The following is a 13,548-nucleotide window of genomic DNA, read 5'->3' on the forward strand; positions in this document are numbered from 1 at the left end:
ACAAGGATTCTTATATGAAAAAGGACAAGGAGAAGGGCAAAAAAACTTTTCACAAGGATGCTCAGCCAAAAAGAGATAAGTTGGATAATGAGACCTTCAATGATTTAAGAAAGAAGAAGTTATGTTTTCATTGCAAAGAGCCTTGGGATTTATCCCATAAGTATCCTCTCAAGGCTGAGGCAAATCAAATGGAGTATTTTTCAACAGAGGAGTCACGGTCAGAGAGGGAGGATCAGCACTCTAATTCAGATGAGGATAGCACTACAGAGGAGAGCAGCATTCCTGAGGATGAGAAGTCATTAGCACGATTAACGAAGGATTAGAAGGCAATCACATTTAAGGTTAGGGGTACTATCCAAGGGCAAAAAGTGATCTCACTCATTGACACTGGGGCTATACATAATTTTATAGATGCACAATTGGTAGCCGAGAGAGGTCTATAGATCGAGGAGCACGCTGGGTTTAGAGTCATGGTAGCTAATGGTGACAAACTATTATGCACTCAAAAGATATCTAATCTTCACATCAGGTTTGGAGATGGCTATGAGTTGGAGGATGAGTTCTATGTGGTAGACATGGGAGACTATGATGTCATCCTTGGCATGACATGGATGGCCTCGCTAGAAGAATTCACACTTAACCTAGCAAAATTGGAGATGAGGTTTCAGCATGAGGGAAGAACTGTTGTACTTAGAGGACTTTCAGATGGGAGTTGCAAAGTAGTTTCCCTGAGGAGAATGCAAAGACTTTTTCAACATAATAACATAGAGTGGGCAATGGAATGTTTCACTATGCCAACTCCACAAGAGCCACAAGTGAAGAGTCATCCACCAAATATCCAGGAGATACTTGATAGGCACACTAAGGTATTTGGCAAGATTTCGCATGGGGTTCCTCCTAATAGGGGGATAGAGCATGTTATTGAGCTCAAGGAGGGAGCCAAACCAGTTATGATTACTCCCTATCGTCATCCTAAGAAACATAAGGATGAGATAGAGAAGGCAATTAAGGAGTTGTTGGAAATAGGGCATACTAGGCCTAGTAAGAGCCCCTTTGCTTCAGCAGTAGTGTTGGTAAAGAAAAAGGATGGGACGATGCGCATGTGCATCAATTATTGGGCAGTAAATAAGAAGACCATTAAGAACAGATATCCCATCCCACGGATAGATGAGCTAATTGATGAATTGCATAGTGCATGCTTTTTTACGAAGACAGATTTACGATGAGGGTATCATCGGATCAGGATGAGGGAGGAGGACATTGAGAAGACAGCTTTTCGGTGTCACTATGGCCACTTCGAGTTTTTGGTTATGCCATTTGGGCTAACCAATGCCCCTACTACGTTCCAGAGTTGTATGAATCAGGTATTCAGGGAGCAACTTAGGAGATTTGTCTTGATTTTCTTTGATGACATTTTAGTCTTCAGTAAGACTTGGGAGGAGCATTTACAACATCTTGAGATGGTGTTGTCCACTTTGGAGAAAGAGTCACTGTGTGCCAAGGAATCTAAGTGCGAGTTTGGGATGACTGAGCTACCATACCTTGGGCATATCATCAGCGCAGATGGAGTTTGGGTAGATCCTGAAAAAATTAGGGCTATTGTTGATTGGCCTACTCCTACGAATTTTACACAACTTAAGGGATTACTTGGTCTCTGCAAGTTTTACAGGAGATTTGTTAAGGGGTTTTCACAAATCACTACACCCTTGACAGACCTTACAAGGAAAGGGGCCTTCGCATGGATAGGTTCAGCTCAAAGAAGCTTTGATCATTTCAAGAAGGTGATGTCATCATGTCCAGTACTAGCTCTACCAGATTTCACAAAGCCATTTGAGCTTCATTATAATGCGTCAGGAGATGGGATTGGGGCAGTCTTGATACAGGAAAAACATCCCATTGTTTTTGAGAGCAGGAAGCTCCGTGGAGTGGAGAGGAGCTATCCCGTCTATGATCAAGAGATGTTGGATATTATGCATGCATTGGCTAAGTTTTGGCCCTACCTAGTTGGGGGAAAGTTTGTTATCAAAACTGATCACAACAGCATCAAATACTTCATGAGCCAGCGTGACTTGAATGATAGACAACAGAAGTGGATTACGAAGTTGCAGGCCTATGACTTTGACAATGAATTTGTCAAAGGTAAGAAGAATGTGGTAGCAGATGCTTTATCCAGGAGACCTCATATTTGTGCTCTAGCTAAGATTACAAAAGATTGGAGAAATAAGATCACAAAAGAGTATGCGAGGGACACTTGGGCTTCTGGAGTAATTGCAGGCAACATACATGATGATCGTTACATGGTGATGGACGGATTGATTAAGTTCCAGGGTAGGATATATTTGATTCCTTCATCACAGTTTAGGGAAGTAATACTGAAGGCATTTCACAATGCACCTACAGCTGGACATCCAGGGATCTTTAAGACCTACAAACAGATCTATGAGCGTTTCACATGGAAATGGCTCAAGGATGATGTTTAGAAGCATGTCAAGGAGTGTGTAGTTTATCAGCAGAATAAGGGAGAACACACATATCCTGAAGGGTTGTTACAACCTTTGTCCATTCCAAATAGGAGATGGGAAAGCATTTCTATGGACTTCATCACCGGGTTACCACAAGTATAGGGGAAAGATTGCATCTATGTAATTGTTGACCGGCTGACGAAGTTTGCTCACTTCTTTGCTATTCCATCCACTTACACAACAGCACAGGTGATTGATCTTTTCTTCAGAGAGATATTCAGGTTCCATGGGCTACCTAGTTTTATTGTCAGTGATCGAGATAGTAAATTTATGAGTACTTTTTGGCAGGAATTGTTTAGGTTGTGTGGTACAGATCTTACACCTAGCACTAGTTATCATCCACAGACAAATGGGTAGATAGAGATTGTGAATAAATGGGTGAAAGGATATCTAATGAACTATGTGATAGCACAACAGAGGGCTTGAGTCAAATGGCTACATATGGGAGTGTATTGTTATAACACCACTTATCATATGTCCATCAAGATGACTCCATTCATGGCACTGTACAGTTATGAAGCACCTAGTTTCATGGATCTGGTTTTGGGGGATAGTAGAGTGCCCAAAGCCAAACACTTCTTGCAGGATAGTCAGGATATTTTGAGGGTGCTCAAGGAGAATATACAGCAAGCCCAAAATCAGCAGAAATTGTATGTTGACCAGCACCGGATAGAGCGCGACTTCGAGGTTGGGGATATGGTTTACCTGAGGCTACAACCATATAGACAGTCATCACTCAAGAAGAGCGAAGCAGAGAAGTTGAAGCCTAGGTTTTATGGCCCCTACAAAGTGATTCGCAAGGTGGGCGAGGTTGCTCACGAGATTGAGCTTCCAGAGGGCAGTCGAGTGCATAATGTGTTTCATGTGTCAAGGCTTAAGAAAGTCGTCGGTCAGAGAGTTGTGCCTTTTGCAGAATTACCACCATTAGATGAGGAGGGAAAGCTCGTATTGATTCCTGAGGCTATTATGGATACTAGGGAAAGGACTCTATGAAACAGGTTGATTAAAGAATATTTAGTCAAATGGAAATATCTGCCAAAGGAAGATGCCACTTGGGAGAGTGAGCAGATGCTACAACAAACAGGACTGAGATTGCTTGAGGACAAGCAATTTCAAGGAGGGCGGACTATAATGTCCCCATCTTTTTAGCAACTAAGTGGAGTTCTTAGCCTTCACATTCTCCAAAGGCTAAGTGGAGCATAAGAGGAAATTAAATTAATTTCCTATAAAGTCATTAAATAAATTAAAAATGAAAAGGTGACTTTATATTTAATTAATTTAATTAATTATTGTAATACAGGGGAGAAGCTTCTAGAGTGTGTATTAATTATTGGAAAGGGGGAAGCCTCTAGTAATTTAATTTTCTAGAAGCACAATTAATTATTGTATTGCAAGGGAGGAGTTTCTAGAGAGTGCATTAATTATTGGAAGGGAGAAGCTTCTAGTACTTGCAATTAATTAATATTTGAATTCCGTTTAGAAGGGTGTAGGGAAAGTATAAATAGAGGTGGGAGCTTCATGGTTTAGCATCAGATGATGGTGGATTGCATTTGATAAGAACTTGGATGTATAGTTTGTTCTTGGCATTAGAGGACGTTCATCCTCTCTTGTGGCATTCTAGATGTCATTCCCTTGGGGTTTGGCCTTTGGAATCCATTGCTATGTATTTGATTTTATCATTTTGAGAACTAATATTATTTCAGTAGTGGTTCAATCTTCAATTTGCATAAATTCCTTCTTGTTCATGTTATGTGGATTGAAATCTATGCAAAGACATTAAAATCACTTTCAGCAGTTGGTTCAGTTTTTTGGACATTTCCAATGTGCCCATTACATCTCTAGAGGAGCAGTGCAAGCAACCCTTGGAACACTAACACCAAGGTTGTATATATTATACATGTGGTACTTAAAATGCTAGTTATGAAAATATTTATTGCAATATAAGATATAAAGATGTAGAGAGAAAATACTTCAACATTGCATTGAATTGGAACATCAAACATTGAACATAAATAGTCAAATCAGCAAATAGTTAATACCAACACATCCCCTCATCCTCGGTAGAGGTGGTGGAATCTAGTGGCACCACTGGGGACAGGGAACGGAGTTCCCAAGTCCCTAGTGCGTCCAAGTCCAAGGTGCATGGGGCAAAAAATGGGGGACGCATATTTACCCAAGTTTGAAAAATAAAGAGTCATGTTGTGAGATTTTCACACCATCACCCCTGTGCAAATGGGAACCCCTCTTTTTTCGCTTGGCTTTAGCAGTAAGTACTCTAGTTTTCCTTAGTTGGGTAGGAGTTTTGCAAGTCTCCCAGTCTTAGAGATGAGTTTGAGCAACTTTGGATCACTTAGGAGTCAAGTCAATCAGAGGGAATGGAGTTGTTAGCAAGGGCACCCAAGCACTTAGCCAAGTTTACGTAATGTCGAAGCCTTAGTAAAAATCTGATATGTAAGTGGAGAATCTGTCTTGAAGCTCAAAATCTGATTATTGAGAGAGAATGGAGATCTGATTAGAGTGGATTCAAGGTGTCTCATGAAGATGAAGTGAACAATCAACAAGGTATGCATAAAATTTGAGGATGGTAGTATGAAGGCTGAACTTTTGCCAATCAGATCCAAAAAGATTGAGCATAAACATACATTTGTCAAGGAGAAGAAATCAAATTCCAACTGAACAAGTTTGGGGTCAGAACTTGAAAGAGTAAGTTGAAAGCTGCTGTTTGGAAGGGAAAGGCTAGAGACTCTTTGGAGTTTGTCTAAAGGTAGTGTGGATTCCGCACTATCCTTGGACAAGACTGTCCAAGGAGAGTGCAGAATCTGCACTTCTCATGGACAGGTATGTCCAAAGGACCTTCAAATTCTGTACTGTTAGTTTCAAGAATTCTTGACCCTACATGGCTGCTAGCATTGACATATAACAGTACAAGCTTTAACCAGAATTTCTCCACTCAAAGTGGGCTCGCCTCAAGGGAGTAAAAGACTATTATTGCTAGACCACTGATCAAACCCCTGCATGGTTAAAATCAAATTTCAGAGCAAAATCAAACATCAAGATCACATTAATTCTATCAGGAAGAAGATCAAACTTTAAAAATGGAGATGACAAAGTGAAGCAAACTTGGGAAGGGAATGTTTGGAGTGACTGATCTCGAGTTTATATTGTCTAACAGGTGACTGAAGATTTCCATTTGCTGGTCATAGCACTTCCAATGTGAAAATTTTCTATCTCAGACTAATAATCTTGCTTTATTTCATGTTGGGGCATTTTTTTGGAGTGCTGAGTGTTGCATGCTAAGAGGCAACATGGGTGTGAGTGGTGAAGTATGTTGGCAGGTAATCTGAGCTAGTTTGCCTTCTGATCACACCTGTCACAGCATACTACAGAGTATTTCCACACCTGTATCGGTGAATATTTCATCAAGCATTGAGGTATGCTGTTGTTATTTCTAAATCGGTGAATTATTTTCATGATCTGGGGTACCTTTGGAGACACTTAAGCAATTCGAAAACATATCAGCACTTGTATCAGCAATATCTTTCCGTATCAGCAGTAAATCAGCAATAATATTGCTTATGGGCTAACATAATAATGCTTTGGATGGAAACTGAAAGCCATCTCTTTCATGCATTCCAGATTGTAACACTGGATGGTAGTACCACCACTGAGTTGATTCTTGGTTTATTGTTGATACTTACCCCATTGAATAAGCGGCTTATTGTAATCTCTCACCACTGGATAAGTGGAAGAAGTTTGCTTTTACATTCAAATTCGTAGAAGATTTCCCATTCAAAGTGGATGTGTCCATAAGCTTTCCCACAGAGAAGTGGAAGTGCCATTGTAATTCCTATTACACAGATGGAAGTTTACTCTTTTCAAGACTATAATGCATCACTGAATAAGTGATATAAGTCAGCTTGCCGCTTGATGCTTTTCTTTTAATAGTTTGTTTCAATTAACTATGATCCTAATTCCTAAATACCATATGCTCTCACTTTGCTCTTTCCAAGATCTAGGTAATCAGAAGGTGTAAAGAAAGTTGTTATGCATCTCATTTACAATTGAAGCTAACATTTTCAACAAAAGAAAAATAGCATATAGTATGTTACCCCGTGCAATGACAAAAGACATTTTGTAGAGCTGGTTGCCAATGATTAGAATCATAGATTGTAAACTTTACTTTTGCATGCTAGGTTTTATTATATGGTCTTCTTCAAAAAATGTCATAAACATTGGAAGCCACATTGCAGGCAATTCTACGCTTGAAAGAATTCATGGCATGTTGAGTTGCATATCAAGGAGTACACATCTCTTGGTCATGTTTTAAACCACCAATGGTATATGGTTGTGGATGTTAAATCATGATTAAGTTCAAACTGTTATCAATTTCTACAGACGTTGATTATATTTCCATAGCATTGTCCGCAATAATGTGCAAAGGTTGTCCTTGGAACCCACACCTAAGAATAATAGAGGTGCTCCTCTCCTTCAGAATTGATGATCGAAAGCTCATTTTGAGTTACAGGGATGCCAAGATCGGCATCAACCATAACAGATTTTCCCTAGCCACTAAGCACTATATATGTGAACAGAATATATGACTGCACTGATGTGATCAAGTGTTTAATGACTTGGATAATCTACACAACTTACCAATTTGGTCGTACATGCTATTTTGAAATCCTAGCTATTTCTTTGGGACCGGAGATGATTTTGATGTCTCCGGTACAAGTGATGGTAAGTGATAGGCAGGTTGATATTGGGGTTCCCTTCCGTTATCAGAATTTGCTCTGGCACTACTGGATTGTTTCATTAATTCTGCCCTGCATCCTCAGCACGAACTTTCAAACAAAGTTCTTCCTCAATCTTGTTGGCATATCTGTAGCCATCTCCAAGACTGTTGACTGGGAGAAATTTCAACTCTATTTAGATATAAGGCCTGATTCAAAGAATCAAATCTCAAATTGCAACCTATCTAGACGGGAGCACTTGAATTTGGGAAAGACTTGGAATGTGACTGAGATGTGATAATTACTCAAGGGAATCCAGATTGCAACCTAGCCTACTCTCTGAGATCTAATAATGTAGCATTTTCACCTCTTAAATTCATAGACATTTTTTTCAATGGGTTTTTCTCTTCGAAAGAGCACTAAAGATTTGCTGAATCGAGACGTGAGTTGTGCCACTGACTACAGAGACCACAATTTGAATTCCACATATTTTTCTCCAAACTCAACCGGTTTTAATAATATATAACGAAAAAAAGGAAGAAACCGAGCAGAATTGACATACCTGGACCACTTGCTCTGCTCCACAGGGTTCCATGCTCGAGGCTTCGGCACATTGCAAGGTCCAACCGTCGACTGATACACAAGAACATAATGAATAAAAGAGATCCTGAGCTATAATGTATGGATTTAAGGGGATTCGAACCGATCTCATGTGACAGGAAATTATGAGAAGCATTTCGATAACTGAAATTTGTACCTGCTGATAGAGGCCGTACAGAAGTGAGCCCGTCTCGTCGGAGAAAGATAGAGCGGGCTTGGCAGATTCGCCAAATCCGGCATAGGCCGCTGCCGCATAAAACCGATCTGGATATGCAGAACTCGCCATTACAATTCTCTCCAAATCTAACCTAGCTATATGCAAAATTGTGTCGGTACTTCTTAATATAGATCCACCGTAGTTCTTTAGCACTCCATTCTTTGCTGTAATTTAATAACGGCTGGTCCTCACAGTCCGACGTCTCTGCAGTCGCCTGAGGCAGGCATTTTGTTTCGGATCTTGAAATCGTTTTGACTTTGGAATTTCGCCTATTCAATATTATTTTCGAAGGAGTTGGTACACCATGGAAAGTCCGCAATGTGTAGACCTTGTTTTCTGAGTCGGGAAAACGTAGTTCATGTATCATCTTAGTATTTGTTTTCGCTTAATCAAAGTTTCCTCGTGGACATTGTGTGCCCATCGCAAACGGTGCACATTTGATTATATTTACTGATAATAACTCGCGTTTGGAAGGTGCAATAATTATCTCGATAGTAGGATATAGTTAAATAAATAGTATTTTAGATGAATTTACATATATGTACTTTTATAGTTTTGCTAATGATGAATCTAAGACCACTACTATACAATTTGATATGGTAAGTTATATTCTATTTAATCTCATATATTGTAGATCTAAAGCACTTCAACAAAAGTATAAGATGTAAGTCGTTGTCGATGATCATTGCAAATCATTAGACTATATTTCTTTTAAGAATTCTGTCAAACAACATCTTACGCCAAAACCCCCTAATGCACATTCCTAGAAATATTATTAGACATCCATGCCAACCTCTGTAAGCATTATCCAACATTCAACTCAAAACCTCCTTTTCTATCTCATTGTAAATGCCATTTTGCCAAAACCCCCTAATGCACATTCTCATAAATATTATTAAACATCCATGCCAACCTTTGTAAGCATTATCCAACATTCATCCCGGAACCTCCTTTTCTACCTCATTGTAAATGTGATTTTGATTAAATATTGTTTGGTTTAAAGGAAATAACACATTTTTTAATGAATAAATGGTGATTTGAACCCATGTCTAAACCCATCTCTTCTTCTATTGTAGTGTCCTTGGATAGTGCATCAAAGAGGCTTGCACCTTAGCTATGGTTTGTTGTTGCTTCTGATTATTGCAGTCTATGAGTAAACATTTCTTTGAGGCATCATGCCAATAATTCCCATGTTATTTGTGCTTCATCAAATTGAATTCATGCATATGAGTGAAGTTGCAACATCAACATCTTACAACATTCCTCTCTCCTTTATGATTGCATGAGATGACTTATCTTTGAGGCATTTTGTCAAATAATTAAAATGCCTTCTCCATGTTTCTCTATTTTGCATACATGTCAACCAGAAAAGGTGCAACAAATTCTTTAAAAAATCTACTCTATCCTTTGACGCAGGCAAAAGGATGAATAACTAGGGCCAAAGGCTCACCCAGCTATCCAAACCACCCTACAAGAGTTAACACAATGGAAGCAAACACAAAGAACAACAACCAAAGGAGGAAAAGGAGTGAAATACTTTTATTGATTCATCAAAATATCTTCATACATGCTCAGTTGTAAGGTCTTATGGGTTATGGCCAATTACAAATACATTTACATTCAAAGATCCAACTGCAAATTCACACTTTCAGTTCTGCTCTCTAATCTTCTTTCCCAAAAACTTACCTAACTCTAAGCCTAAACACTCTATATATACTTGCCAAAATGGCTTACAAATTATTCTAGAATATTACATAAGAAGAAGGCCAACTCAACAATGATCTGGACGCATCCCAAGAAAATATCTTAACATAATTGTCACGAACAAAATAAATCTCGCAAGTCAGCTTGTAGAAATCACATCCAAATGCTGACACTCGGCATACACTGGGTAACTCCACAAATGACGAGTCACTTGGCATACACAAGGTAACTTGACGAATGAAGAGTCACTTGGCATACACTGGGTAACTCAGCGAATGAAGAGTCACTTGGCGTACACTAGGTAACTCAGCGAATGAAGAGTCACTTGGCGTACACTAGGTAACTTGGTGAATGAAGAGTCACTTGGCATACACATGCAGAATGAACAAAAATGAGCAAGATAACAAGGCAACCCAGGATGCTCCTGCATAATCCTTTATGCCTTGATGGATGTCCATCCCTGTCTGAAAGCTCCCATTTTTAGCATAGGCAAAGAGGATGTTGGCAAAGGTTGAGGAGTCTAGCTTTACATCTCTCCATTGCATTTTCTTTAATGCTTTGTTATAATGTTTTATTTTTGCTACAACATACATTGAAATATCTGGTGGTTTGGAACCACGACTACAAACAATGTTAATTACTTCACAAAAGCCATATTTTAGGACTCATGTTCTTGTCCATTTGTTCGATGTGACCATTGATACATTAACCATTGTAGAATAGTACTTGTTCATCACTAGATGCACTTTCTATTCGAATCCTAATAGTTTTAAGTTTTTTTTTTCTTAAATAAATATATATATTTAAAAGTTTTAGTTTATTTTAAATTTTTCTATAAAGAGTTGGTGAGATTATCCACCATAGAAAGTAAGAAATCCGTCATGGCGCTTTTTTAGTTTTTTTTAATGTAGTCATTAGAAAATCATAGGATTTCTTTATCTATAATTTGCTAAATATTTAAAACTATGTAAATATTTTATACGATTAATATAACCTTCTCACTTTCTATATCTTATCCAACAACAACAACAACAAAATCATCATTTCAAAAAAATTACTTAGTAATTTGTATTGTTTATTTATATAAGTATAAAACAATTTTATTTTTCAAGTTCTATTATCACTAATTTTGAAAATGACACTTTTATTAAACCGTAATTCTTTTAAAATCATTTTTTTTGTTTTGTAATGTAGATTTTGAAAGATAAACTAGTTATTAAAAAACATTTGAAAAACTTCTTATGACATTATGTCTTAAATTTTACATTATATAATAAATTAAAGTATTATTTTTCACATAATATATTTTTTTAATTAGATAAATATTTTTAAATCTTTATTTTTATGTTAAATGAGTAAAAAAAATATAATAATTTATTTTAAATAATTATTAAATTATAATTCAAATGCATCATCTTAAAACATGGATTATAAATTAATCAAAATAGTATTGATTAAAAAAAATTAACAAACAATTGTAAAATTACGTTTACTATGTGAAGTTTTCCCTGCCTCACTATTTAACTCGTGATTTTGCATTGTGTTTTCCAAGGGGTTGATATTGCAACATTTTTTTATCACTATTTTTTCTTTGTTGGTGTCACATATTGAATTATGGCAAAAGGTTTCACACTTAAACATCCTCTCAGCTAGTAATTGGCAATTGTACTTCAGCTTATAATGAGTGTGTTGGAGATGTGTGAAAGGTATTTTTATGCATGTGTATATTATATGAATTAACTAATAGGCTATTTTATTTATATAATAAAGGTCACATTAGAAGTAATAAATGATAGGTTCTAATGAACAATGCATCCACTAATAGTGATGCAGTACAAGATTGGTGTACCTCCAAAGCAAATGACTAAGCCTACGACAATTATAACACAACATACGTACACAAGATATAATTACAAGAAAACACTTTATTAACAATAGATCTTCAATTACATCAAATATTCACCATACATTCCATTGATTCGTAAGATAACTCACATGAGGCAAGAGCCTACAACACAATGGTAAATTATGAGCCTCTTATCGGAGAGGTCTAGGGTTCGACTTTACACAAACTTAATAAATAATAATAATAAATCTTGGCTTTGGCCTCTTACCGATCAAAAAATAAATAAATAAGACAACTCACATGATAAAAATATATTATATGCCATGCTATAAGGCCTTCCTGGTTACAACCAAATGCATTTTTAGGTTATAGAGCAAAGTTCGGTACTACAAGCTCTATCTAATTGTTTGTGAGTAACTCCACTTTCCACTAGGATACTACCTTCTCAAACTCAAGGGCATTACACATATAGCCATCAGGACACATAGATCGGCTTAGAGTTTACAATCTCCAATAATAGGAAACATGCATCACAATAGAGGACTAACCATCAATTAATTAATGACTAGACACATAATGCATGAGATAACATTATGCAGTCTCGGGTATAGGTCCACACATTAACCAACTGCCTAGATCTAAGAGTGTTAAGCCAACTCTTAAATTTAGAACCTCACTTAATTAAATACCAGGCATCGTATGAAGAACAACATAGGAAATCAACACCAAAGGAGATGAAGCATAACTTCGGCCAATTGAGACATAAAAGTATGCACACTTAGGATAAGGATCCATCATATTGTTAGAAAGCAAAGTCTGCCAATATAACTAAGATGGGGGCGTGAATCAGTTTTCAAATCAGCATTACTTTTATCAACCTTATTTAACATCAAACATATGATCAATATAAACAACAACCATAAGAAGATATAAATACACAATAACACAAGATATGTTAACTAGGGAAACCCTTGATGAGAGGGAAAACCCCAGTGGGGATGGTACCCATAAAATGATATACTAATTATTGGAAACAATTATTCAATTGTATATTATCATTGATGTTTACACAAATGTCAGTATTAACCGAGCAATATTGAGTTTGCAGTATTAACCTTGTATATCCCAGTATTAACTGAGAAGTCAAGTTATGAAGACTTTCCTATATTTATTGAGTAGTTGGTTAATTAAAGGGAACCTACTTGTAGTATTGATTGAGTGGTCGAGCATCAAAGGAGATCAGTATTGACCGAGTGGTCAGGCAATGAAGAAGTCATAGTCTCAACCGAGTGTTTAGTTCTAGTGTTGATCGAGTGAGAATAGATTGAAATTGTAAAATGTTTTATTATTTGAGGCCGACTATTTGGATGTTTATTGAAAAACATCTCGATGACTTCTTAAAAAGGTACAACAAGCTAGGGTGAGAAAGAAGACTCAAAGGGACTAAAGGAGTGTTAAAATTTCAAGAAAATTGCAAAAAAATAGGGCCGAAGAAAAAGGGGGGGGCTAGAGGGGTCAAAGAAGGAAGTAGGGGGGCTATAAGAAGGTCTATGAGGGCTAGAAAGAAGTAACTGCTCTCAGATTTATAGTGATATATTGTCATTCCTACGCTCTGTTTTAGATGACATGATGGTTGTGTCGGGATGATTAGAGCATCAAGTTGATGTGGTACGATGAGTATGAGTACGACGAACACCAGACCATTTGGTAGGCGCTAAAACTTTTCACTATGATTTTTGTTTTTTCAGTTTATAACATTCCCAAATTTTTAAAAGGGCATTCCCACAAACATGGGTCCAATATCAACGCGTTAGGGATCATCGGGATCATGATCCTGCAAAAGGGTCAAGGGTAAAGGGTAAAAAAAAGGGTTGTAAGTTATTTTCATGAGAAAGCAAATTTGGCTTACAGATTCTATGAGAGAACGAA

General features: G+C 37.3%; 1 protein-coding gene across 1 annotated transcript in view; it reads right to left on the reverse strand.

Annotated features, from left to right (window-relative positions):
* LOC149576087 (acyl-CoA-binding domain-containing protein 4-like) overlaps positions 1–8,476 on the reverse strand; it is a 110,438-nt gene extending 101,962 nt beyond the window's left edge. Inside the window, exons 1-2 of the mRNA XM_089816279.1 lie at positions 8,010–8,476; positions 7,815–7,885 (exon numbers count right to left, since the gene is read on the reverse strand). Of these exons, the coding sequence (XP_089672405.1) occupies positions 7,815–7,885; positions 8,010–8,138 (200 nt within the window). The 5' untranslated portion in view covers positions 8,139–8,476. The remainder of the gene's footprint in view (positions 1–7,814; positions 7,886–8,009) is intronic.
* Positions 8,477–13,548: the final 5,072 nt, after the last annotated feature.

This window comes from Cupressus sempervirens, chromosome 1, assembly GCF_028749045.1.
Source record: "Cupressus sempervirens isolate cs-2001-9-10 chromosome 1, ASM2874904v1, whole genome shotgun sequence".
NCBI lineage: Eukaryota > Viridiplantae > Streptophyta > Pinopsida > Cupressales > Cupressaceae > Cupressus > Cupressus sempervirens.